Source organism: Arachis hypogaea, chromosome 2, assembly GCF_003086295.3.
Source record: "Arachis hypogaea cultivar Tifrunner chromosome 2, arahy.Tifrunner.gnm2.J5K5, whole genome shotgun sequence".
NCBI lineage: Eukaryota > Viridiplantae > Streptophyta > Magnoliopsida > Fabales > Fabaceae > Arachis > Arachis hypogaea.
This window is the reverse complement of record NC_092037.1, coordinates 102,921,549-102,948,887: the sequence shown is the minus strand read 5'-3', so window position 1 is coordinate 102,948,887 and position 27,339 is coordinate 102,921,549. Positions and strand designations below refer to the sequence as shown.

Genomic DNA, 27,339 nt, shown 5'->3' with positions numbered 1-27,339 from the left:
TGAATTTTATAATGCCAAGAATCGACTACTTCATTAATAAAACATATACACATATTTTTTAATTTGCACTTTAAAATATATTTTTTATTGATATATTTTTCTAATATATTTTATATTATATAATTTTTTACATAATTTTTTAATATTATATATATTATTGTCCCATAATAATATTTCTGGATTCGTGTCTCCGTATATATCGAGAAAGATGGAAATGATATGATCATACATTATTAGGCTCTTATTTATAATTTATTATTATTTTTTTCAAGTATTAATTTAATGGGATAAGTAGTTAGGGAAGAAACAACCGGTGGCGGTGAACGAAGTCCAACATATGATATATACCTTATTATTGTGCCCTTCATCATTCTACCTCTTCTCCATTTTCAACTAATCCATCAACCTCTTTGCCTTTATTTTAATTTTCCATCAAAATTGCTTGATAATTTCCTCCTAAAGAAACAAATAGTAACAAAAAATATAAAAAACATTTAAATATATTTATTAAATAAAAAAAATTCATAACATAATTATAAACTAAAATTTTTAACATTTTACACACAAAAAAAATTAAAAAAATCTTATCAACAAATAAGAGTAAAAAGATCTAGTTATTATTTGCTAGCAACAACATAAAATAAAAACAAAAAAAATCAAATAAAAAATATATAAAAAGAAAAATTCATAAATCTTGTACACAAGTGTTTTAAAATCCAAATCACCTTTCAAATGCTCTAAATCTCGTCTTCATCCCCACTATTCTTCTTAGATTTTTCTTTTTCTTCTATTTTGAATTTCATCGGCTACTGTGTAACAATTAAAAGTGGTAATTATGGAGGTTTTTTTTATCTATGAGCTATAAAGATAAAAGAGTAGAGAGAAAAATGAAAATTTATATTTTAGATAGAGAAAAATAAATAAAAACAGTGAATATATATTGTGAGAAGAAGTGTGAAATTTTTATATATAGAAATTAAAGAAAAAATGAGATTAGATAAGAGAATAGATTTAGACACATTTAACGATAAGACACTATTAATATAATGCACTTTCTTCTTGCACTTCACGAGATATAATGTAAATTTTATACATGATGTCAAAAATAATTTTCTATACGATGGCAAAAAAAAATATCCTCTTATCCCGTGTATTTGAAATTTACCAATATTAATTCCGTATCAAAATATTTCTCTTGAGATATTATTTTGATTACTATACTGATAGTATCTAGTAACCGGTCATTATTTTCTCTGAATACCTAACTTTTGGAGGTTTATTTCACACTAATATCAAGGTAATGTCAATAGCATAATTGGTCAAGTTCATGTAAGCTGCAAAAGTCTTTGGTGACGTGTCAAAGATGTGGAACGTTTTAATTTGATGATCATTGAAGTGTTATTGGTGGAACCCACAGCTTGTCCTGGTTAACCCCTCAATAATAACTTGCATTATCCAAATCTGAAACGCAACATTATTATTGGATGTCCTTCAAATCTATAGTTCTAGTTTTCCTTTTCCTTTTTTTTTTCTCTCCGTAGAAAATAATGAATACCTATAAGCTTTTGTCCTTTATAGTGTGCTAGGGGTGTTTTATACATCGGATTCGATCATATTTACATTATTTATTTGAATCTAATTCAAAAACTATAGATATATATTCCATCCACAAGGTTCTTGAATCAGACCGGATTTAATTCGCATACTAATAGAATCGAATTGCGAATTTTATGTTGAGATTCGCATATTTGCAAAAATAAAAAAATAAAAAAATAAATATTTTTTATATTTTTATTTTAATTATTAATTATCATTTATATTGTGTTATTTTAATTTATTATTTAAGAAAAGAATATTTAATATTATTTTAAAAGTAAACATATTTAAAAATAATAGAAAAAATGAAATTTATTGATATTTTTTTAAAAAAATAAACTTTTAAAAATATTTTTGTGTTTTGCGAATATAACCAATATCCGATTTACAAATGTGCGAATTTGATCGGATCAAATCCAAATTTAAAAATTATAGATATTAAATCCGATCCAATCTGATAATTTTAATGCTCGATTCGATCCGATTCACGTTCATACATGTAAACTTTTGCATAAAAATAATTTATCTCCATTATTTCAGCATTTTTTTAGTTACTTGTTAGTCTGTATTATTATTAAGTGATAGTAGGTACGTACTAAAAAAGATTATTATAGAAGAAGATGTTGCATTTCAGTATGGTGAAATATATATATATATATATATATATATATATATATATATATATGTTTTTTATTAGTTTAATTTTAAAAAAATAATTTTATGATATAATATTAAAATATTTATTTTTAAAAGATTTAGAGTTTCAATTTTTATTTACTCCAAAAGAAATTTTAGCATAAGACAAATTAAAAGATCTATTTACATAAAAGAATGTATTAGAGAGTTAATTTATATATCTCTTTTTATGAGTTTAAATTTTAAAAAAATAATTTGATGACATTAAAATAAAAACGAAAAAACTATTTTTAGTTTCTTTTAAAAAAATATTTATCAAGAAATTAAAATCATCTTTATCGATCCTTAATCATTACTTGTAACAAAAATTCAATTTAATCAACATTATAGTAGACCAGTTATTACATAATATGTGATAGTTATATAGTAAGGGATTAGACATAAAAATAAATAAAAAATTAGCTATATATTAAAGTTATATTTTAAAAATATAATAATTTTTTAAGTTTTTATATATTTAATAAATTTAAATATAAAAAAATTAATAATTTTTAATAAAATACTTGTTTAATATTCTTGAAATATTGTCTTAGAATCCATGTTAGCAAAATTAAAAAATAAATTGCATCTAGCTAAGCTAACCCATTATATTAAGAAATGAATTTCAAATGAATTTTTGACAATAGATATAGTAGTACTGAATATGAGAAGACATCATATTTAATAACAATAATCATACATAAATGCAAGCAGAGGTATTTTGTCTTATGTCTTTGCTCAAAGCTCAAACTAACAGCATTTAAGAATCTCTACTTCTATTACTACTTTCTATGGTCGAACAGAGGAACACCCACATTGGTCCACGTGTATGTGTGTTTTCATAATTGGATAACTTTGCCCTTATCCGTTCTTTAGTTTATTCAATTTTCTCTCAAACTCTTAAGAGATGAAATCGTTGAACAAGTTTAAATAAGTAAGGGTGGATTACTGATTTGCCTACGTGTTATTTGGTGGACTACTGGCTATGCCAAATCCATTTATTCACCCACACCACGTATTGTTGTCCTTCCTGTCTCTAATAAGAAAGAAAGAAAACAATGATCAAACATAATCCAAATTAAGAATTGAGGTTTGAGAATAAAACAATAATAATATAAAAGATAGACATTACTTTATTTGTACAAAGAGACAGTAAAATATACTATTATCTTAAAATAATTTTCCTTTTAAAGCACTTGAAGGTAAGTGTTTAATTATTAGCAGAAAGATATTTTTTTAGGTATTTTTTAATTGAGTACACTAAAAATTAATTTAAAATTTAAGTTTTATTTAAAAATTTATTGTTGACTAATAGTTTTATTTAAAGCGGCGGCGGTTATTTGAGAGTGTGGCAGCGGTTATAATTGCCGCTATTTTTTGTTTCCGGCGGTGAACAAAGCGTGACCAGGTCAACTGTCGGCACAGCAGCAACGGCGATTTTGAAGAACCACTAGAATAATCGTCGCGAGAGTCACTCGGCAACTAGCGGCGGTTTGAAACCGCCACTGTGTTCTCGAGTCAGGCAGAACAGGTGTATGGCAGCGGTTTGGTAACCGCCGCAAACTTTCAATTTGAAATTAACGTTGAACTTTTGCGGCAGTTTTGAACCGCCGTAAAAATTAAATCGAAAATGATTTTTGTGACGGTTTTAAACTGCCGCGATACCTGCAACATATTTTTTTTTATTAAGTATATAAACTACTTTTTAATCCTTCAATCCTAATAAAAAAATTACCACTACAATATTAAAATCTACAACTCAAAATAAAATAGAAAAAGGTACCAAAATAATATGAACATTGTATTTCAAAATATAATATATATTTAATAAGTCTTACATAATCATAAATCAAATACCACCAGTGTTTATTAAAAACTATATTTACATATCAAAGTAAATTCAAATAACGCAATCCTAAAATTGAATTAGAAAAGAGTTTTGCTTCTATTATTTAACTATGCTAAAAGTCTAAAATAAATAGTCACTTTGATAACAAAAGTCTTGGGTCAATTCAATCATAAAATTCTATAATCAAGTCACGAAATAGTAGAAGGTGGCCCTTGTCTCCATTGGTGAGTCTGCAACCTAGAATTAAAAATAAATAAAAATACATTAGAATAAAAACAAAGACCATTATATAATTTAAGTATAACATTAATAGGCATAAACCATACGAACAAATAAGGATAATGACCAACAATAACTAAATCATCGTTTTATTAAATCATTCACAATGAAAGATTCAGGAAAAAAGAACAAAATATAATATTTACCTCATTATTTGTAGCTGTAGAAAAGTCATGTGGCACTTTTTCACCCATACAATGATTAATAAAATATGTCACCTGGGCTTGTAATAAGAAAATTGTTGCTTTATTCTCTTGTAATTCTACTTCTATAGAGCGAACTTTAGCCATATCAAAGTCATGATTGTATGAAAAATATACCCCTCCTAAATTATTAGCAGATTTTTTTCTCGTCATGTAGCTCCACATGCTCCAGCTCTTATGAACTCCTGAGACGATGTAGCTGCAGCCAACTTATGATCATGATGTAGCTGCAGCTACCTCGTTGCCGGTGAACATACCTGACTGGTCAAAGATTCTAAAGCAGGAATACAAGGATCATAGGAAATGGGAGAGCGATGATGATGATGATTATGAAGATGATGATGAGGACGATGATTATAACGGAGAAGGAGGAGGAGTTAGGGTTCCCCCACACGAGTATCTGGCAAAGACAAGAGGGGCCTCTCTGTCTGTTCATGAAGGCATTGGAAGGACCCTCAAAGGTAGAGACTTGCGTAGTGTCAGGAATGCTATTTGGAAGAAAGTTGGCTTTGAAGATTAATTAACTTCTAATCATTATTATAGTCTCATTAATTACATCTTCTTCTTCTAATTAATCAGAGATCAGAGTATAGAAGAGACTTGGATAGATCCGATTCCAGAATTTTGTATTTTGGGGGAAAATTTTGGATAAGGTTATATTATTATTAGTTTCATTTAATTATTACTTAATTAGCCTCTGTTATCGGCCAGCTAATTAATTAACTATACTTCTTGTTCCATCATGTTCTACAAAGATGGATCCATGTGTGTCATTATTGTTAATTGTATGGGGAATTTTCTATTGTTGGCTTGCATTGTAATGTTAAGTATTGATTACGATTAATTAAGGAGAATAATCCCTTCTCCTTAATTCATTTGGGTGTACGTCTTACAGTTTTTAAGGACCCTCTTGCTTGTAATCCACTATTTTAATAATGCAACTTTAATTATGTGCTTATTATTGTATTATCATTATGAAAAAATTGAATTGAAAAGAGATAAATTTGTGTACGATGCAGTCACTTATTTAATGATTAAAATGGAAGACGAGAAAGCAATTAAAAGCAAGAAGAGGACAAGGCATATGTAATGGTGGTTTATGATGAGTTAGGATAGGTTGGTTGAATAATGGAAATAATATAAGAGGAAATTAAATAAAGAATGGTGGAGGCAGATCGGTGGGTGTGAAATCTGAAATCTGAAATCTACGGCTGTGTGTGAGTTTTTGAATTAAAATTGTATGTACCAGTTTGGTGAGAAAGGTATTGCTTAGCTACAACAAACATCACTGACTTTTGAGTAACATTATTCATCTACATATCAATAACACTATACTCAACTTTTTCCCATACCCATAAAGGACACCACTTACTTTATTCTATCTTATTTTTCTCTTTGCTAATAAAGTACCTTACATAATCACATAAAAAACCACTCACGTTATTTCCTCTAATTTCTCTCATATTTTCATCGGTCACATTCACATTCACATTATTGCCAAGTTACTGACACTTGCACGCCCTTTTTCAAAGTCCTAGATGAAACTCGATAACTTAGCTTGAATAATAATACATTATTGTAGTGAATGTCTTTTATCTAAAATTAAAGAAAATTCCCTTCAAAATGAGGAGTCATACATTCAGATAAAAGGATAAGACCAAAAACATACACTAAACTCAATTTCCATGTAGCAACAATATTTATTATATTATTTTATAATTCAGTCGAATTGAAAGAGAAATGAAATTTATTCGGGATGGTGATATACTAATAGATCTTTTTTTTTTTTAACCCGCAAGTCTCATACTATAATGAATTGTATTGGAAATGTCGACGTGAGATTTAATTTGGACCGCGTAACTATAAAACCTTTCATAAATTAAGAGGGTCAGACTATTAGTATTAGTTGGGTTAGACTCCACCATATAACGATATATCAATCGTCGATATTTTATTGGGAAACTATATAAATATATGTTTCAATCGCTTTCCTAGCTAAACGTACCATCATATCACCATATCTTAACAAATAATTAAATTTTTATGTTACATATTAGTGCAAAAGGAAAAAAAATTAAAAATTAAACAAGGTAGTGCGATGTTGTTGAAACCAAAAAAAGATAATAAAAAAAACTTATAATCGATTAATTTATTCTTACTTGAGTTGGTCTTCTAATGATTATCTTTTAATACACTTAAATAAATATGGATGTTCGCAATTTCATTTTATATATACTACAATTTATAGATAATAACAAATTCTTAGATAAAATTTTAATTACCAACAAATTTATTCTTATTCTATTAAATTAGGTGATACGTAAAAAAGCACCAACAGTTAGTTAAAATTTTTAAATTATTAAAAAAAGTTAGTATATTAGTATATAATTAATCTTAATTATATATATTATATATATTTTATAACTAAAATCAACTGCTAAAAATGGCTGAAACACTAATATACTAGTATACTTGAAAATTTTCGTAACATATATGCAAACTATTAATATATTCTAGTACTTAAGTTAATGCTGAAGGATAATGATGCAGGACTGGAAGTAAATAAAAGAGGACAATGTTGAAAAATTAAAGACGAAGGACTAGAAAGTTCTGTACTGTACCGAATGGGCGAATGGAAATTAGACAAGTGAGGAAAGATTATTTAGCAGCATTTAAAGGAATCGCAATTGAACATTATTATCCATAATATTATTCTTTTCTGTTTTTAAATAAGTATTCTTTTATTTTTATCCAAAAATAATTCAAAATTTACTAGAATTATAAAAGGTAAAAATAAATTATAAATTACTTTTTAGACTACTACAATAATAATTTTCTATTTATTTACTTAATTTATTATTTTTATCACTTATTTATTTCAAATTTGTTAGAGGAATATTTAAAAGTTAATAAGATTACATTAATTTACTAAATAAATATGTATTTATAAAATAAGAAATGAAACTTAAAAAAAAAACTTTATTGAGAAGGAATTAAATAATGAAAAATAATTTTAATTTTAATTAAAAATACAAAAAATATAAAATGTAATGTAAATATTCTTCTTAAATAATAAATAATCATCAAATAAATAAATAAATAAATAATCATCTTATAGAGGATTATTCCAAATTCCTAGACCACCACTACAAACCAAACAAGAGGCGCAGTCGCTTGATTTGATAGATATGTCATATGCGTGTTTCTTATGGATACGTTGATATGGCTTAATTAATTAATGGATACGTGTAGGTAATCAACAACATTTTTAAATAATGTGTGAATAATATGAATTAATAAGATTAAAAAAGTAAATTTAAATTAGTAGTATTAAATTAAAGTGAAGTGTATTTTTATTTGATTGATGGTTATTCATATTATTTAAAATAATCATTATTCCTCTAACATTCCCCTTAATTAATTAGCTACTCCTTGGTCCACCAACTTTGGTCGAGTGAATTAAATATAAGTGATTAGACACAAAAATGTATTAATGGCTAAATTATTTTATATTTTTAATTACTAATTTTATATAAGTAGCTAGTCTCCTAAAATATATATCATTCTGCTTAATGATTTTTTTTGTCTTGAGTTATCAATTACTATAGTTGAACAGTAGTAAACTTTGTTAGTTTGTGTAATTATCAGAGGGTTTAACTTGTTTGTTTTAATTTAGTAACACAATAATATAATGTGATTTTACTATAATGTTTCTTTGCTGCTTTGAAAATGAACGATCCTTTGCACTAAAAGCTGGCATTTGAGAGTCTTGTTTGAACTCCCATGCAAACAAACAACATAGAAAACATTGTTAATAGAAATGTATTTAAACTATCGTCTATCTATGTATAGCATGATTATCCACGTTGACAACAATGGACCAAGAATTAGGCATAAGCAAATTAAAGCTATGGAAAAGGAAGCTAATTAATTAATAAAATCTAATTTCGGTCAAGCTAAGTGTGTGTAACGTGTTGCCTAGAATGGGTTCTCCCAAACTTATATTCATGCAATGATTGTTCACCTCGTCTTCGTTTCCATTCGGTATTATAATTAATAATTAATTAATTCATGTTGAGAGTTAGATCACATCAATTATATCCTCTAGTTTTCGGCATTATCCCTAATTACAACTTTCCCTGTTCATGCATGGCTCGTTGGACAGAATAAGAGAATATACCTTTTATTTAGCCATTATTTTTCTTTTTGGGTGGGCACAGAATATATCTTTTGTATTATTAACCAACAGAAAATTCTTAGTGTTGGTATATTTTGGTTTTCTATTTGAATATCTAGTTTTGGATAAGATTCGTGAACAAAAAGTAAGTATATATATATATATATATATATATACATGATGATAGTAACATTCATTAGTAAATGGCAAATTAAGGAGCTAAACCTGGGCATCTCCCTATGCTATGCTCTACATATATAACATTAATTACTTGGCGCTACATTTTGACTTTACGTACTTCATATTTATTATTATTATTATTATTATTATTATTATTATTATTATTATTATTATTATTATTATTATTATCTATTAGGCTACGTTTGTTTATAGAAACAGGACACTGAGATATAAAATTATGTTTGGCAGAGGAGATATGAATAGAGACAATGTCTCAAAAGACATTGAATTAGTGTATTTTGTGTCCATCCTGACAAGGACACTACCAAGAGATACAACTTATTTTTTTTCTTTCATTATTCTTGTTAATTTTTCATAATTATATTTTTTATTGTTATATTTTTCATATCAAATTTTTTAATAAAAAAAATGAGAATAAATTAAATTTTTATAATTTGTTCTAGTTTATCACCAACAGAATACAAGAACACAAAATGTTGTGTCTCTATCCATCAGTGTCTTATCTTATCCTATTCTCAATATCTTATTCTGTTTTATTCTTAAAAACAAACGCAACCTTACTTACCTCCATCTCTTTGGTTAGTTAAGTTTGTAGTTAGGTTTTTTTTGGACAGTGAGTTTTTGGTTAGGAGGCGTGATTTGATTGGGCTTCCTAGAATGGGCCCAATAAGGCCCAATAGAAAATGAAAGAAAATGTAGGTGAGTGAGTGGTGTGGTGTGTCTGACAAGGTTGGTTCTTGTTAGGAGGAGTTGGGACCTCAAAATGTGAAATCAATAAGAAACCCTCTCTCTCTCTCTCACTCACTCACTCACTCTCTGCACTCTTTTTCACAAGAAAGAGTGTGTGATATGGTTGTGGTAAGAATGAAGAGAAGGAGAATCATAGCAAGCTTGGGTTTTCTAATGTTAATGGGCGTTGCTGTCTATTTCAGGCTTTGGGCCATTCACTACAGCATCTCCTCTGATGACTCTGAGCTCCTAAGGTTACCTTCCAATCCTTTTCTCATAATTTAAGATTCCTGCCACTTTGATTGTAATTTGTGGTTCTAGTTTGACAAAGCAAGTTTGTGATCATAATATCCCCTTGTTTTTGTTGCCAATTGATGATGTTTGCAGGCGACAGTTTGACATTGCTAACAGGGAAGCAATGGACGAATCTGCGGAGTGGAGGCTAAGGTATGACCAGGCTGTAGATAGGGAAAGCAAGTGTTTGCAGGAGCTTCAAGGGGTATGCTATCTTCCTCTTCACTTCATTCCACATTAACATTTTCAACCATCTATGCATCTCTTTGTAATCATTCTCTACTTGTGTATGTGGCAGATTAAGGGTACTAATAATAAATTCAAGATCCTGCAAAAGGTATGCCTTTAGAAAGTATGAATCAAGTTTCATTATAAGGCTTAGTTGTTGTTGTGATATCAAGTTTGTTGTACTTGAGTGCTCTAACATTGACATTCAACCTATCAGGAGAATGCAATCTTGCTTGAAAGGCTGGAAACATTGAAACGTGAGGTTGAAGACCAAAAGCTCAAGTGCAATTCAAGAAAGCATTCATGATGTCAAGTAGACTTCTTATTATCAACTTCTCCTCACCTCAAGTTGTTTATTTTCAACCACTGCTATATAGACTTATAGAGGATTTCTGGTCTAACGTTTTCACCTCAGAGTCACCAAACAAGAATCCACCAAATGAAAAATATACATGAACCATATACTAATCTTCACACTTTGTTATCATCAGGTCATTCTCCTCTGGATTATGCCTTATAGTTTTACATTGTTTTATTTACCTCAGAGAAGAAATAGCAACATTTTGTATGCCTCATATGTGTTAGGAAACGAGCGAAAGCATAACAAGAAAATTGACACAAATGATGTAATGCATGTGTTTCGAAATTGATAGAATGTTAAAAATTTGATGTGTTAGTCGACTTATGAGCAGAAATGATTAACCTTTTAGTATTTCTGAATAAGAGAAAATAAAGTGATATTTTACTATTAAGTATTATTAACATATGTATCACAAGAATGTTCAACCAATGGTGCAAATTCACAATTGATTTTGTTAAGTGAAATTTACCATGGAGAGAATCTCAATTTTATGTATAAACCAACCATCTGGGATATATGATGTACTATTTATTTTTTCCGGGGGGAGGGGAGGGGGTATCTTCGATTTTGTTAAGTGTAGGGACTTCTTCTTCTCTCTAAAAGGACATGGTGTAGGGGCCTTTTATTTCTGGACATCATGTAGGGCCTTACATTGATTCCAAATCAATAATTAGGCATCCAGTTGTCAATCTAATGGGCCACTTATTAGGTCCTTGTTTGACACTGCCACAAGTTGAAAAAAAAAACAGAACTCTCATTATCTTGTGTAATTCAGCAAATAATCTTTTTTTTTTTGTCAAGTGGATTGGACAGCCCCAATCCTAGACATAGCAAATAATCTTTCAAATAATGTATTAGACAACATTTTTTTTTTTCTGTAGATATCTTAAGTTTCCAGAGATTCATGTCCCCAATAAAACCTTCAAGAATTGATTAAAAAAAGCCCAATAGGCTGAGTGATTGTTGGGGTTCCCTTGAAAAAAGAAGAAAAATGGAACACAAGTGGAATAGAGTTATAGTGGTAAAGTCTCTATCAAGTGTAGCTTGTGAGTGATTGGAAATGGGACCCACCCGCACGAGGCTGTGATGGAGACACGTCATCAGAATCTATGTCGTGTTTGGATGACCCCTTCAAGCCCTTTTACTTTGGCTAAAAACTTGTATAACCTTCTCACACGGTTTTCCCAGATAATGACTTCTTCCTCCTGTGCCTCTTGCTTCCATGGGCCCCACTTTAAAATTAAAAAAGTAAAAGGAAGAAAAGAAAATTAGAAAAACTAACCCATCATCTCTCTTTTAAATTTATAAAGCTACTTGTTAAAGTTTCTTTTCAAAAACTTTATACAAACAAATACCTTTAAACACACTTGTTAGAATAAAAAGATTCAATGAAATCGTTATTGACAATTTGTGTAAGATAGTGGAAGTAACATGTTTATACATGCATCTTGTGAACACACATGATGAACATTATTTTAATTGAATAATAGGCTGCATATATGATGAAGTATATCTTATCCATCATGACATATAGACACAAGGGTGGCACCAGATAATTCAATATCTAAAATATATCCAACGAGTGGTAGTGGTTAATCAGCAGAAAATTGATAATTGTGTTGTTCAAATATGTCCGTTTATAAAACAGCTAATAATATATTAGAAAAGTTTTTAAATGTATTAAAATACTGATATTTCAATATTTTAATGTTGATTTTAATTAATATATATTATATATTTTTTATAATTAAATTTAACAGTTAAAATTATAAAAATACCAATGTACTTAGTATACTTGAAATTCTTTTAATATATTATACTTAAATTCAATTTTCATTTTGTATCATAAAGGGTGACAATAGTGCTTACCAGTGACCTTCATGGCAAAAGATGGAACAACTCAACATAAGTGTGTGGTCTATTTGGTATAGTCCTTAAAACTATAAAATTTTCCTTTTTCTCCATTCTCTTACGGAAAAACGAGTGATGTATTATTATAGAAAAAATTTCAAGTGTATCGAAAATATTGGTGTTCCAATTGTTTTAACCGTTGATTTTAATTAATATATATATTATATATATTTTTTATAATTCAGATCAACGGTTAAAACAACTAGAATACTAGTGTTTTCAGTACACTTAAAACTCTTCCATTATTATATATTGTTTGAAGAACAAAGTCAACAGACTGATATGTACTATTGTACTCAAAGTTTCCGGTATAGATTGTGACATGAATAAAAAACTTGCGAGTTGAGACAGTTTGTAATTTTATTTGGACTGCTGGAAGAGAGCCCGAGTTTGTGTGGCTGGTCTGGAGGCCGTTCTGATATGAAACCCGAAAATTAGGTCCGTAGGCGAGTTTAGTGAGTTTGATGTCGTCACTTTCCATTGCTGTGTTTAGAGAGGCTTGTAATTTATGTTTGGTTTTTTGAGTCGAGTTTCGGAACTCGGAAAATTTTGGGCCATCCCGTGGTTGGGAGTAGGGTGCGTCATCTGTTGGGGGTGGATAACCGTTTCGTGGTTTTGGTCGCTTTGACATGCGCTCGTCGTTTTTATCGGGAGAGGTTTCGTCAGTTACGCTTTCCCAGGTGTCATAATGACACTTAATGTGAAGGGATGTTTGGGTTGTTTTTCTGCTTTTGCCTTTCACCTTTTTATCTTCTTTGGGGTGTTTTTGGTCTTTTGCTTCTGTAACAGTTTTTTATTTTCTTTTATTTTCCCTAGTTTTCTTTCTTCACATTGCTTCGCATTTTCTCAATCTACTGATTTCGCATTTTCCTCTACCGTGGTGTGTCCCGCGACTTGGGTTCTGTTGTTTAAGATTACAATGACGAGGTGTCAGAGTTGCCTGGGAGCTGTGGAAAAGGGCCGACGAGGTCAATTCCCATGTTCCGAAGAGCCGATCTGCCATTATGGTGCTGAGCTTTTGTGGGGCGGCTTGGTAAAAATCGAAATGGATTTGGCACTTGTCGCAACTTTTGACTAATTATAGGGAGTCCTTTATGATGGAAGGCCAGAAGTAGCCTGATCGGACGATTTTTTGGGCCAGCGTTTCCCTCCTACGTGGTGGCCACAACATCCTTCATGGACGAAGTATGTAGCCATGTCGTCGGTCACTGTGGAGATATCATGAAAGCTGGTTCTGGAGCCATTTGAGAGGACGTTGAACCATTTGATTGCGAGGACGGCCAGGGTTACTGGAAAAGCCATGCACTGGACCGCGTTGGTAGCTCCTTCCAAGTTCATCCTGGCCTCAAAGGCCGTTAGGTGTTCCTGAAAATTTTTGGTCCCGTTGTATTTTAGGTTTTATTCTTGTCAAAGCCCTTTGGAAGCTTGGCTCTTAGAATTCTTTCGGTGAAAGGGGTGGCTCCCACTACGACATGTTCGCTTCTTGCTCGCTTGGTTTTCCGGTGGAGCCGTGGTCGTCTTCTTCACGTCGGCGTTTCGGGTCCCAGAAAATGCTGCAGTCGTGTCTCTTGCTGTGTCGTTATTCGGGTGACCTGTTGTTTCTGGTTTCACGATGAGATCGGGTTCTGGAAGTCGCATGGCTTCCGTGTTCCGCGTGATACCATTCCTTGGTCGTAACCCGACCTTCGAGGTCTTGCACCCGGAGGCATAGTTCTTGAATTATTTGGACTACTTTTTCTCCCTAGCCGTCGGGGGCCCAGGTTTTGTAGGGTGGGCGGTTGTCTTCTTTTAGTTGTTGCTGGGACGGGATTGGTTGGCGATGTACAATGCCTGTTATCTTTCCATGGGTGGGAAGGATGGTCTCCCGGTATTCAGGAGTTAGGCTTCGTGTGTGTGAGTTATGGTGGTGGCTTGGGAATTTTTTTTGGGATTATCAGTCATGCCGTCACAATGTTTCAGTTTCTACAGACGGTGTCAATGTTTTGAAAGTCTCTGATACGGATTGTGAGATGGATCGGGAACTTGCAGGTCGAGACAGTTGTCAAATCGTCTGATTGGAGCAATGAGGGGTAGTACCTGTAAAGACACTCCGATATTTAAGTCAGTATGGATCTAAAAGGTATAAAGTGTGTGGAATGAATGACGTACTTGAAGGGGCTTTGGCTCTCCTATATTTAGCTTGATGGAAGTTATCTCATCGTCTTATCTTATTTAGCTAAGATAAACGAAATATTTGAATTTAAATAGTGGTTAAAAGATGTAGAGGCCAGTTTAAGCCTTTTAAAAAGAAAGAGTGGTGCCAACTCCAAGTATCCGAGTCGGAGGTCGTTCTGAGTGCGGGATCTGAGGATTCGGTCCGTAACAACTATCATAAAAACTCAACTTTTTTTAATTTTATAAAAAAAATATTGAATATAAATGATTTTTATTAATTATTTGATTTAATCAATTTATGTCCACTTCTCCTCCTCTCCCATATCAATAAAAAGTTAGAATGCCTACAAGAAATCAAAGAGGTATGTGTAAGTGTCAACAACAATGTTAAGATGGTAAAGATAATAGTAGCCATACACATGAAGGAGAGGACAGAATGGAAGCAACTGTACATTGAATGCAAATGAGGCACATATATACTTGGATCCATCAAATTCAAAACAACTAGGGCGGGCCCACTTAATTACTTCCTTTTAATATTTCCTTTTTTTTCTTTTTTTACTTTTATCTTCTTAATATTCTTATTTATTTCATTTGGAAATTGACGTTTCCTTGACGAGATCGTAAAGCCATGTTAAGTTCAGGTTATAACCAGGCCATGGAGATAGAGTGTGAGTTATTTATGTTTGTTTAATATCATGCATGGATAGAAAAGCATGCCATATTTGGTGGCAAAATGGTGGGTCCTGAAAACAAGACTAGTCCAACCTGAATGAATGAAGAAATACTATTAATACTGAAGAGGAAACTCTTATTGTCACCTTTCCTCTTGTTTAATTTCCTCCATCCATCGATCTCTATTCTTCTTCTACACAAATCACTTTTCATACACTAATAATTTATTCTAAATATCTTCACTTCGATATCAAAGTATATATAATTTATATGCAGTCATTTCTTTTTCCTTTTTTTTTTCTCTATATGTATGAGTGTGTGATGTTGTAGGCACATTCATATAATAATTATTGAGGCAATTAACGAAGAGATGTCGTTGATGATACGGTTTCTTCATAAGCTGTGTCACATGATCCAACTCAAGATCTATTTGTTTTGTAGGGATCCTTGTGTTTCGGATTCTGTCTTCTCAGTTTCCTAGAGTTGTATTGTATACACTTAATGCTTTGAACATGGAAGCTTCAACCTAGCTAGCTTAGCTTGGTTCCATGGAATTTTCTTTTCTTTTTTGGGTGACATGTGATGATGAATAAATACGATGACAAACAAGGTTGGACATGTCCAAACATCCCCACTTCTACTCATGTATGCTTCTAGCTAAGCTCCAACTAAAATTTAGAAAAATGTACAAACTGGGTTTTGATGCTTTTATCTAAATTTATATATAATAAAATAAAAAAAAACGCACACAACTAGTCATTCATTACTTTCCTTCTATACGCATAAATGAAAAAAAAATCACGTGCAAGCAATAAATTTTAATAATGTATAACTAGAATAAGGAAAAGTATATCAATATATTATCTACTAATTTATTGTCAACAATAATTAATTATTATATTTTAAACACATATATAAAGAAATATATCTAAAAAATATATTTATAAAAATATTTTTATTAAACATATTCATAAAAAAAATATTTTTATTAGATACATCTATAATGATACTTCTATTAAATACAATTATAAATAAAAATTAGCAGAAATTAGTAGAAATATTATTGATAAGATAACAGAATTGCTAGAATAAACTCTTTTACGCATTGAAAAAGTAAAATGTGCATTAACTTCTATTAATAATAAGTTGCATTAGAGATGTGGTAATGGAACTCCTTATTTTTTAATATTAACTCTTTTAGATTAATTTTTGTTAATTAACGTCACTCAAAAAAACCCTCATGTAAAGTATATTTTCTAATATAAATAATGCTAGAGAATTAATTTATTTATTTTAAATTGTAATTTTTTAAATTTTATAAATATTAACTGATTAATTAATTTTTATAAATTATTTTGTAATGATGTTATGAATTTGAATGTAGTGAGAGAAGAAAACAGCCCGGCAGCCAACCCGCCGCAACACATGCGTAAGGGCACCGTCGATGATGTCAGCCGCACGTGAAGCAACCCACTTTTTTTATTTTTTATTATTATTAGGTATTACCAAACAAGTCTTTAACTTTACCTTTACTTTACCATGCATGGCCCCACGTTCTCACGTGTGCCTTGTTAAATATTATCTTATCTTATTTCATTTGTTTTGTTGTGTCTTGTGTCATTGTGTAGTGAGTCAAACTGGAATAATGTGTCTCCCTTCTCTTCTGCTTCTTCTTGTTAGTCCATATAATTAATTAATAATCTTTCTGTTTCTTATATTAGTTACCAAATAGCATTATTTTATGCTTGTCACGCTCGGAATCTAACCTATTATTGACTTTGTGTTTGACAACTCCCTCTGCCTTTTACAATCCCGATATCACCACCCATGCTTTGCTATCATATGTGCTTTTTTTCCTTTTCTTATTTCTTTCATTAAAACTATTAATTATATAATCCATCCATACTTTGCGGCATCACCATGGGACCTGTGTTTCGTTGAATTTTCTTCTAGATTTGTATCTATTATTGTTGGTTACAAATTATCAGTAATATTAGCTAATAATCTATTTGTAAAGTATTACTAATTTGGTAAAAAGATGTTTATTGTGTTTGTTTCTAAGAACAAAACAATGAAAACAAGAAAGAATAAGATACTGATGCAGAGACATAAAATTTTGTGTTTTTTTATTCTATTTAGTGATAAATTAGAACAAATTATAAAAATTTAATTTATTTTTATTTTTTTATTTAAAAAATTTGAGATGAAAAATATAACAATAAAAAATATAATTATAAAAAATTAATAAGAATAATAAAAGAAAAAATAAAAAATAAGTTGTGTCCCTTGTTAGTGTCTCCGTGTCCTTCCTGTCAGGATAGACACATAATATATTAAATCAATGTCTCTAGAAATATTATCTCTGTCCATGTCTCATCTGCTAAATACAATTTTGTGTTTCAGTATTTTTGTCTTAGTGTCCTATCTCTATAAACAAACGCAACGTTTAACGTTCCTAACTCAAATTTCCATGAGTGATTCTTTAGATGAAAAAGAGAGGACAATACCATGATTTAAAAAATAGAGAAAGAAATTGTTTGAATAATTATGATAATTTTACCCCATAGAATGACAGTTGTAAGCATAGTTTTTCAAATAAATTTAAATGGTGTTAGGTTTGTATTCCAACAAAAATCTCAATTTAGATGTTAATGTTAGGAAACTTGGGTGGAGGCATGCACGTTTAATTTAATTATCTGTGATTGATTATTTTCCATGTGGCAAGTGATTAGTTGATGAGAATGATGGATCATGATCCCTGTGATAAAACTTCTCATTAAGTCAACTCTACCTATGTACATATGTTTCTCTAACCCGTGATTACACACCCGGCCCCTTCAACTAACTAAATATTTTCCTTCAATTTGTGCTTTAATTTTCCGGGTCAACCAAGCTAACATTATTATTTTGGGAAGATTATTAATCTCTGTGTGTCTCATGAACTGAAACTTGTTCACATTTGTTCACCTCATTTTTCTTGGGTTTACTTATGTGCTAAGCTACTATATCGTTTAATATGCAATTAATTAATAAATGCATAAGAAGGTTGAAAGACCTTGCTTCTAGTTTTTGCATTTTTAACAAGGAGCAAAATAAATACATATTATTAAACCTACCATATTGCCACTCATTAATATTTGAATTTGACTTGAAAGTGAAGTTCCTAACAAAACCATGCACCAATTTTCCACCAACCAAACCAGAACAGAAAGACCCCCCAATTGATTATTCTGTTGACAAGAGTTATTATGTTTACATACATTTTGGGGCTAAGGGCCAAATTTAATGCAACATGAAACTGTTTTATATGTATGTGATGGCAGCAACAAGACAAAAATGTAAAAATATCTTGAGGTTAATTGCAGAACAACAACAGAGTCACTTTCTCTTTTTTCAATTTAAGTGTTTGCAATTGATACACAATACAATAATACAGACCAATCTATTTATATCAGGTTCTCTACCCTTTCAACAAAATTTAGAACAACAAAGATGTGCCAAGTCAAAATTGAGAAGCAAGAAGGAATAAAGGATCAAGAGTTATGATCACTGCAATAAAATCTCAAAATCCAAAATACAAAATATGTCTCCAAGATAGATCATAGATCGAGAAAGAATTATCTTGGAGAGTATGATATTCAAAAATCAGATCCTTCCTTCCAATTCTTAAGGAAGGGGTAAAAGGGGTCATAAATGGGAATATAGAGGATTTGATAAACCAACTATACAATTGAAAAGGGTAAAAAAGAATTGGTTTTATTTTTTCTTCAACTACACTCCTACATTGTCACTGCTGGAATCCATTAGAATAGTCAATCTCTTTGTTGTTCTTGAGAAATCACTGCAACAATAACATAAAGGACAATGAGATAAACATGTCAAGCCTTAAGTTGGATTTCAATTTTGCATTTCAAGGGGGTCTTACCTGAATGGTTCATCTCCAAGGTGTTTGACTGCACCATTTATGTCTCGGTAGAGCACATGACTTAGCATCTCGGATTTTTCGATGCCAAACATGTCTGCTAGCTTTCTGTGCAGTTCATCGTACGAAGCAAGCAACGAGAGGTCCAATGTCCGACCTACATCTTCCGATTCCATAAAAACTTTGCAGTGACCGGTCTCCAAACCGGCCTCGGTTTCTTGACGGTGATCCCTATACCACGGGAACCTCTCACAAGAGGAGCGTTCTGGTATACCTTGCTGATGCAGAGCAGAACCAGAACCATCAGAAAAATTATTGAGTTTATCAGCATTTCCATCGGATGAACTATTTCCGGTAAGAACAGGGGAGACAGCATCACCAGAGCTGCTGAGAGAGAGCTGCTGCTCTGTGAGAATCTTTTGGCCAAAAAGCACAAGCTGTGGTGTCTTCCCTTCATCTGGTTTCTTTGAGGATTGCACAGAACTCGCCATAGATAACAAGCAAGAGACACTTTCACTGGTGCTGGGTTTTTGCAATAGTAAGTTATTGGGGACCCTGATTGGTGTAGCAGCGTGATCAAGAGACGGGAAACCAGCCGAATATAGACCTGACTGCAGTTTACTGAGGTGGAGATCTGATAAGGATATACCATAATGAGCATGCCTGGCTCCCTGCATGCCAGCAGGAGTAGTTTCGGGTAGACAACCATAGGGGTTACTCGGACCTAGAAGGTTGCTGGAAAATGTTGGCACATGAATTTGGCCATCAAGGGGAAAATCCGGGTGTTGGGGCAATCTTAATTTCTTCCGCGGCGGTGAGAAAGGTGAAAGATGAAGGGCAGGCATGCTTGATACCAATTCAACAAGCCATGGACTCACTCTTCTCACATTTTGAAGTAAATCTGGTTCGTCCCATGTAACCTATCAACATATTCTTAAGAGAGTTACAAACTTCATTGATTAGGAATCATGCATTGTATGGTTGAATTGCTTCTTAACATTATTGAGCGCAATGTGCAAATATATATTTATAGTTTCTACCAAATTCAGCATATTTCAGAACTATGTAATGTTCTGTTCTAGTTTAATATGTTTGTTACCTGAAGAAGCCTCCAAGGTGAGTTAGGCCATCCAAGGGGATCAGCAACCTGAACTGAAGATATGGTACCCATAAACCAGCTAATTCGCGACGAGTCCTCGGTTTCAAAGGCCATCTTGAACCTTATTCCAGAGCACCACCTAATCTGCAGTGCAGCTTCAACCAGTGAGGCCTTCACACAGAACTCGGGCGTACTCGCGCGAGGGTAGTAAACGACCTCAAAAGGTTGCTTGTTGGCAGCAAGAGTAGCAGCTTCAATGACTGCTTCAGGCCGCACTTTTCCCTTCCCCATCATTCTTGTGCCAGTGTCCAATCCATTTCTCAAGAGCCTCATATCATCCTCCTTCAGAAACCCTGGAAATCCACCATAAGGCATTGGACAATTTCCACCGGCTGGATTCCAACCTGAAGAAGCCTCAGGCCCACCTCCTAGACCCTTCTTTGCTCTCCGAATCCCAACACACAGTTCCCCATTGTCCGCCCTCAAAAACACAATTGAGTCCCCAGCCACAAGCTTCTTGTGATTCACAAAAGTACTCCAACCGGTAGTTAGGAGGTGCCGCCTCGGCGTGCCCCTATAAATGTGCCTAAACTTCCACGTCTCGCCGTGAACATCTTTTGCAAGTATGCTCTGTACCGGAGGGTCGGCCGAGTAGTCCAGCCGCGGGAAAATGGTCTCGGCACAATACCTAGGAACCGAAAACCCCCCACCATTGTTGGCATCAGATTGAGTCAAGGTCTTTGCAAATGAAGCAGGCTTATCCTGAGCCTCAGGTTCATGGATTCCACCTCCTCCAACAACACCAGCATCATTTCCATAATCAGCATCATTGCCACTGAGAGGAAGAAGCCTAAGCTTGGCATAGACCTCATCAGTCTCAGGATCAGCCATGTACTTCACAGCAGCAACCCTGCATGGAACCATAGGTGGAACCACTTTGGGGCAGGTCCTAAAGTTCACAGGACCACATGCATGCTCAGCATGGCCCTGAGGGAAGTAATAGACCTTTGTGTTCACCTGTGGCATCTGCACCATGCCACCTGCACACGCATGCCATAGCTGAGGGTCCAGACACTTCTCCACTGCTTCTCTTGTTTTCTCCTTTGACTCCATAAACGTTATCATCCTCAGATTAGCTTTTTCACTGCATCAAATCCTCACACTTTCATCAATTTTCCTTAATTCACCCACACTATTCAATATTCATGACAAGCAATTATCGGGTGTAGCCAATTTTTTTAATGAAAAAAAGAAGAAGAGAAAAATTAATTACCTGAAAAAGCATATAGGATCACAGTTCACAGCAAAGCTGAAACCAGAAGAAAAGCAAAAAATAAATTAATAAATAAAGTAAAATAAAAATCAGTGCCAATTACAAAATCAGGAAAACCTCAGAAAGTGGATGCAAACTATGAATACCATCCAATTTTGCTGACCGAAGAATTCAGACTCCAGAAGCTTCCTTCCCTATTTTGCTGTCAATTAAACCAGACTTCTTTTGTCTATCCACAACTTTGAAACAATTGGGGGAGCCGAAAAGGGTAGCTTTCATGGAAGAACGAGAGCCATGTGAAAGTCCATGGAAGAGAAACAGCACTTGAGACACACAATTTTTTTCTTCTTTTCTCTGTGGAGGATGCTTGAAAAGGAGAATTTTGAAGGAAGAGTTGAAATTGGAAGAGGCAGTGTTTAAGTTTACAATTGAAACATTGCCAAAAGCGTAAAAAAGAAAGAAGCTCAAGATCCAGGGAAAAACATAGTGTGTCCTGTCTGTGAGGTAGACAGTGAAGAGGAAAGAGAATATAAGAGAAGCAACAAAAGAATCTGTAACTGAATTGCAGAAGAATCTCCCCAACAAGATCTCTTCAAAGCTCCAAAATTTAAGCACAAAAAAGCTCACCCCAGAAGAAAAGGAAGAGAAGAAAAGAGAAAAAGAGAATTAAGAAAAAAATAATAAAAAAAAGAAGACAGAATTGTTATTTATTGTGTGTTTAGAAAAGAGAGTAGTTGGTGTTGAAGGATTGAAAGGGATGGAAGAAGGTGATGACGAAGTGTATGGCAGACATGGATGGTTGGAAGCAGAGAGAGAGAGAGAGAGAGAGAGAGAGAGAGAGAGAGAGATGATAAAAAGGCCAAAGTGAGAGACCCACACTTCTTAACGCAGCAGAGGAGACAGCAGAGGGGGCCTTTTCTTTTCTCTGTCTATGTTTTTTTTGTTACCAATATTTCATTTCATCTTAAACTTAATTCAATTTCTAATCTTTTCACATTTTTGTATTACATTACATTTTAGATAATAATAATTCATCTCTGTACCAGCTAGGATTACTAAGCAACCCATTTTATAGTTTCAAAATCTGTATTATTAAAAATTTTAGCTCAGTCTTAAACATTAGTATACCACAAGTAGTATTTTGATATAAATATTAATATAAGTAAATTATTAATAAATAGTAATATTTTAATACTTTTATAATCAAATCTTAATAATATTATAATAATGTTGTAATTAATCCTTCTTATTTTGATTTATGAATATTTTTCCATTTGAGGGGAGGACCGAAAATGTTTCCACAAACATGGCTTATGATTCTCCACGCAATTCAAATTACCTATGTACAGTAACAGTAACTCTCACAACAGTGTTGGGTAAATCTGGTAAGTACTTTCAAGTTTCAAGATTCCTAGGTTCTCAAACTATCAGATTCTCTCGCCTTTTAATATTTTTAGGTACGAGGTTTACGCTAACATTTACTATTCCTCACAAAATTCATATATGTGTTAATATATTTTCTTTTTTTAGAATAAAAGAAATTTTGATATTTTAATATATATTTTTTGGGATAAACTAATTAACTAAACTAGTTTGGATCCAACAAGTTTATGACAAAGTTCATTTTTCTTCAGCAATAATTTATTATTATAATAATAAAGCAAATAATTTTCAAATAATATTAAATAAAAATTGTATACTCCATATAACAAGGTAAAATAATTTATATATTGAATATTGATATATTTTGTCAAACATTTCCTTATTATTATTATTATTAATTTTTTTCCACACATCACATATAAATGATGTTTCGGTTGTTGGTAATGGGTCCACGCTTTCCGTGTAGATAGTGAGTCAAAGTTTTGTGTTATGGTCTCGTTAATATACAAATTTATTGATATCTAACATATTACATTACTTGTATAAAAAAAACTAATTATTAATCTGTTATCAATATAATAATATATATATATATATATTTAAATATAAAAATATGCATTAAATTATATGAAACAATATATATATATATATATATATATATATATATATATTATAGCTGATTTTTCGTATTATATTAAAGTATTTTTGTTTCCTAATTAACGTGTTATTAAAAAGAAACAATGATAATAGTAAGAGAAATGATCAATATACCAATTTTTAAATATGTATAAATATTTCTTAAAAATATTTTGTTCTAGTATTATAAATATTGACTTTTTCTTTAAGGAAGTAATTAAGAGTTCTTTGATTAAATATATTAGATAAGAGAGAGAAAAAATGAGAATTTTGATTTTTGTTCAATATATTTTAGTGCATTAAAAACTAAGAAATTTATATTTTGAGTGGTAGAATTTTGGACGCTTATTAGAATTTTGAGTGCATTAAAATATTTCTAATATTGGACGCTTATTAGACCTCCCAAGTCCCAACATTGAGATAGAATTTTAAGCTATTTCTCTTAAATGCATATCGGTAGCTACTTCATTTTGTTTTCCAGATTATGTATAGTGAGATACATTATTATATGGTTCAATTAATATCAAGAAATTATTGAACTAATACTTTTAAAAAAGAAGAATGTTAGGAGGCCAGTAATTTTAGTGTTTTGTAATTATTAATTAGCTATTAATAATATTTTTAATGGTATAAAATTATATTTAATTATAAAAAATTACTCACTTTTATTTTGATGATTAAGTGTTGGTTAGAAAACACAAAAATGATTGACCAGTAGACTTTTTCTTTAAAGAATACGTCCAAGAAGAATTAGGTAATTTTTTTTCTCTCAAAATATTATCACAATAACCTCAAGACGATTAATAAAAATGTCAATTATTATATTACATATATAGGTTAATCTATGAGCCTATGAGAGATATGTGCAAAGCCATTAAGCCATTGGCTTTCAATTAAATAGGAAAAAAATAACAAATAAATAAAACGAATCATCTTGCAAATATAATCATTTAAGCTATACTATAGGCTGGATAATATCTATTAATGGGTGCATAGCACGGTCCAATCATACCTATTGAAGTTAAAAACAAGCACTAGACTGTTGCCAAATGGAGCGGCACTAAACTTTTTCCCCTAATTTTGAGGTCATTGCTACAACAACGAAATTAAAAGTGGTGTGTTATTAATTATTATGGGTAGGCCAAATTTAACCATTCCACATATAGCATTTATCATTATGACTTGAATTCATTATTTTCTTAATTTTATTATATATATTTTTACCTATTGTTGAAGATATATTCATCATGTAACTCATTATGTCAACTTAAATTTTTAGAAATAATAATTTTATAATATAATATTAAATTTTTTATAATTAAAAAAATTAAAATTCAATTTTTGTTAAACTTTTAAAAAAAGAATTTTAATATAAGATATTAAAAAAATATACATAAACTTATAAAAAAAAACTATTACATAAAAACTAAATATGCATATTAAAAATAATTATTAATGTGTTTTTTTATAAATAATTATTTTTTTGGTAAAAATATAAATAAATTTTTAAGAGCAGTGATAAGAGGTATTCTAATTTATTTTATAAGCTTCAGATTTATTTCTCTTATTGAGAGAAATAATTTGTTATTCCCGGAGAGAAGCTAAGAAAAATCTTAGCCCACGCAAGCCTAGCTAAGACTCGGCGCTAAAATGAAACATAAAAATAAGAAGCATAAGATGATATAATTATAAGCAAGAAAGAGACCTTATAACCACCAAAAATAAAAAACAAAATAAAGACATACACCATTAGCTTAGTAAGGCCCAGCCATGCACTGCCCTAATTGATAAATGAAATATGAGTGGTGGTGGGGATCCCGGAAAGAGAGAGATATATAGAAAGAACACCAACAATGTTTTTACATCAAATTATTTATTTTTAAAAAAAATTAAAAATTATGATAAAATAAATTGGGAGACAACAAAGACTAAAATCTAGACATCTTGATTATATAGAAGCTCTAACATGATATTTGTGTCATCAAGAATAATATTTATAAAAAAAACATAAGTTTTTGGTAAAGCTAGATACATGAAAGATCCTCGTTCCCATTTAATTGCAAATTTACAAATAATGAATAGGTTAATTAAATAATTATGTGTAAGTTAAGTATATATAAGCATGTATATCCCGGGATTAGTTAGTTAATAAGGTGATGTCATGGAAACTAGACGATTTACCTAGATAGGTTTAGATGGATGTTGGCATCATTGAATTGAAGATGTAACATTGAAAACACATGGAGGCAGACGTCAAATTTAGGCAGTTGTCGATCCCATATTGAATTGGAACCTTTGCATGACCCGTTTTGTGTGCAAATTTGTACCCTCAATGTATTACTACTATATGGCAAGCATTGCAACCATCCCACCAACACTTAAATACACCCTTCATCACTTGTCTCATCTTCTATTTTAATTCTTCCATCTTCTTTGAGGATGTGTCTTCTTGCTACCCATGCATCCAAATCAAACAAATTTCAAAATAGTTTCTTCTTAATTTTCTTCCCCTCTCCCCAATAATTATATTGGAGCGAGATATCATTCAGTTAAGTACATAGTTAGATATTAGTTTCTATTTGATTATTAGTGATTACCCCGTTAGTTATCACTTACAGATTATCACCAGGTAGAAACTCAGGTGCAGTCGACTTCACGTGAAGTTGATAACTGAGAGTTATTAGATAGTTTGCCTGATTTGACTAAATTTTAATCTAACGGTTCTCAACTATCAACTTTACATAAAGTCAACTGCACTTGAATTTTTATCTTATTACTAACATTTTGATTTCATCGTCGTTAATAATAAAATTAAATTATTTTTGTAAAATTTAAAAATCTTAATGTAATACCATTTTTTTAACACAAAAATATTTGACGTAAATTTTTTAGAAATCTATTTAAGTATATATACTCTCTAAATTATCTTATTTTTTTAATGAGGAATGCTAGGAGCCAGCAACTTTTGAAATTTATAGCTATCAATAAAATTTTTAATGATGTGAGATTAGTGTAAAATTTTATCTAATAGTTCACTCTTCTTTACTGATTATATACTGGCCAGAATTCGATAAAGTTGTTGCCCCTAGTTTTCCTTCTTTAATTTCTCTTTCTCTGTTATTATATATATACCAGTTTTCTTCTACTAATTAAGTTATTGCCTTGGTCTGGGTCTATATCCGCACAACTGGTATAGCTATTAATACATCAATATATCATTATTATGGTTGTCGTGGCTCTATGTTTGTTTTTGTTTTTCTTATTCAATCTTGTTCTTGGTGAAGAGCCATGCCATGATGACTATATATATTGAAGGAACAGTGTCTGCAATAATTATCCGATCTTATCATACTTGGTTTTATTAGGATTTCAACTCAACATGTGAGGTGTTCTTTTGATTAATTAGATTACGTATGTAAGGATCATTATTCAAACTCTAATACAACTTTTAAATTTGTCTCAATAAAATAATTAATTATTTCAAATGACCAGATAAAAGAATTTAAATATTGCTTTGGACAGATAACTGAACGAAATTATTAAATTAGTATACTTAATTGAGCATGAAAGAGTAATAAGGCAAGGTTAAATAGAACGAACTTGATTCTCATAATAATAAATTAATAATAATCAAGTTAATGGTATGAATCTATTTTGGACCAAAATTTGAAAAATAATTTCTTATGAAGAGGAT

The 27,339-nt window shown here is 31.2% G+C and overlaps 3 protein-coding genes across 4 annotated transcripts; 2 read left to right on the top strand and 1 right to left on the bottom strand.

The window, feature by feature from the left end:
• The first annotated feature begins 4,698 nt into the window (after window positions 1-4,698).
• LOC112730146 (protein S40-4-like) lies at window positions 4,699-5,122 on the top strand. Its single transcript, XM_025780250.1, has 2 exons — window positions 4,699-4,704; window positions 4,802-5,122. The coding sequence occupies exons 1-2, from the start codon at window positions 4,699-4,701 to the stop codon at window positions 5,120-5,122; spliced, it is 327 nt and encodes a 108-aa protein (XP_025636035.1).
• A 4,565-nt stretch (window positions 5,123-9,687) lies between these two features.
• LOC112760639 (uncharacterized) lies at window positions 9,688-10,907 on the top strand. Its single transcript, XM_025808133.3, has 4 exons — window positions 9,688-9,963; window positions 10,097-10,208; window positions 10,302-10,340; window positions 10,449-10,907. Exons 1-4 carry the CDS (start codon window positions 9,830-9,832, stop codon window positions 10,536-10,538), a joined length of 375 nt encoding a protein of 124 aa, XP_025663918.1. The 5' UTR covers window positions 9,688-9,829; the 3' UTR covers window positions 10,539-10,907.
• Window positions 10,908-18,855: 7,948 nt separating this feature from the next.
• LOC112760613 (auxin response factor 18-like) lies at window positions 18,856-22,671 on the bottom strand. 2 transcript variants are annotated; one of them, XM_025808131.3, is made up of 5 exons: window positions 21,773-22,671; window positions 21,627-21,662; window positions 20,354-21,497; window positions 19,258-20,174; window positions 18,856-19,173 (listed from the first exon to the last, which is right to left on the bottom strand). In XM_025808131.3, exons 3-5 carry the CDS (start codon window positions 21,476-21,478, stop codon window positions 19,104-19,106), a joined length of 2,112 nt encoding a protein of 703 aa, XP_025663916.1. In that variant the 5' UTR covers window positions 21,479-21,497; window positions 21,627-21,662; window positions 21,773-22,671; the 3' UTR covers window positions 18,856-19,103. The 2 variants fall into 2 exon arrangements, with proteins under 2 accessions (XP_025663916.1, XP_072063671.1); XM_072207570.1 differs by lacking the exons at window positions 21,627-21,662; window positions 21,773-22,671 and having other exon boundaries at window positions 20,354-21,620.
• Window positions 22,672-27,339: the final 4,668 nt, after the last annotated feature.

Coding starts and splice junctions, on each gene's coding strand:
- LOC112760639 (XM_025808133.3), top strand. CDS start 9,830: ATGGTTGTGGTAAGAATGAAGAGAAGGAGAATCATAGCAAGCTTGGGT. Junction 9,964..10,096: donor GATGACTCTGAGCTCCTAAG/GTTACCTTCCAA, acceptor TGATGTTTGCAG/GCGACAGTTTGACATTGCTA. Junction 10,341..10,448: donor AATTCAAGATCCTGCAAAAG/GTATGCCTTTAG, acceptor TCAACCTATCAG/GAGAATGCAATCTTGCTTGA.
- LOC112760613 (XM_025808131.3), bottom strand. CDS start 21,478: ATGATAACGTTTATGGAGTCAAAGGAGAAAACAAGAGAAGCAGTGGAG. Junction 20,175..20,353: donor CACCTTGGAGGCTTCTTCAG/GTAACAAACATA, acceptor ATATGTTGATAG/GTTACATGGGACGAACCAGA. Junction 19,174..19,257: donor CTTGGAGATGAACCATTCAG/GTAAGACCCCCT, acceptor TTATTGTTGCAG/TGATTTCTCAAGAACAACAA.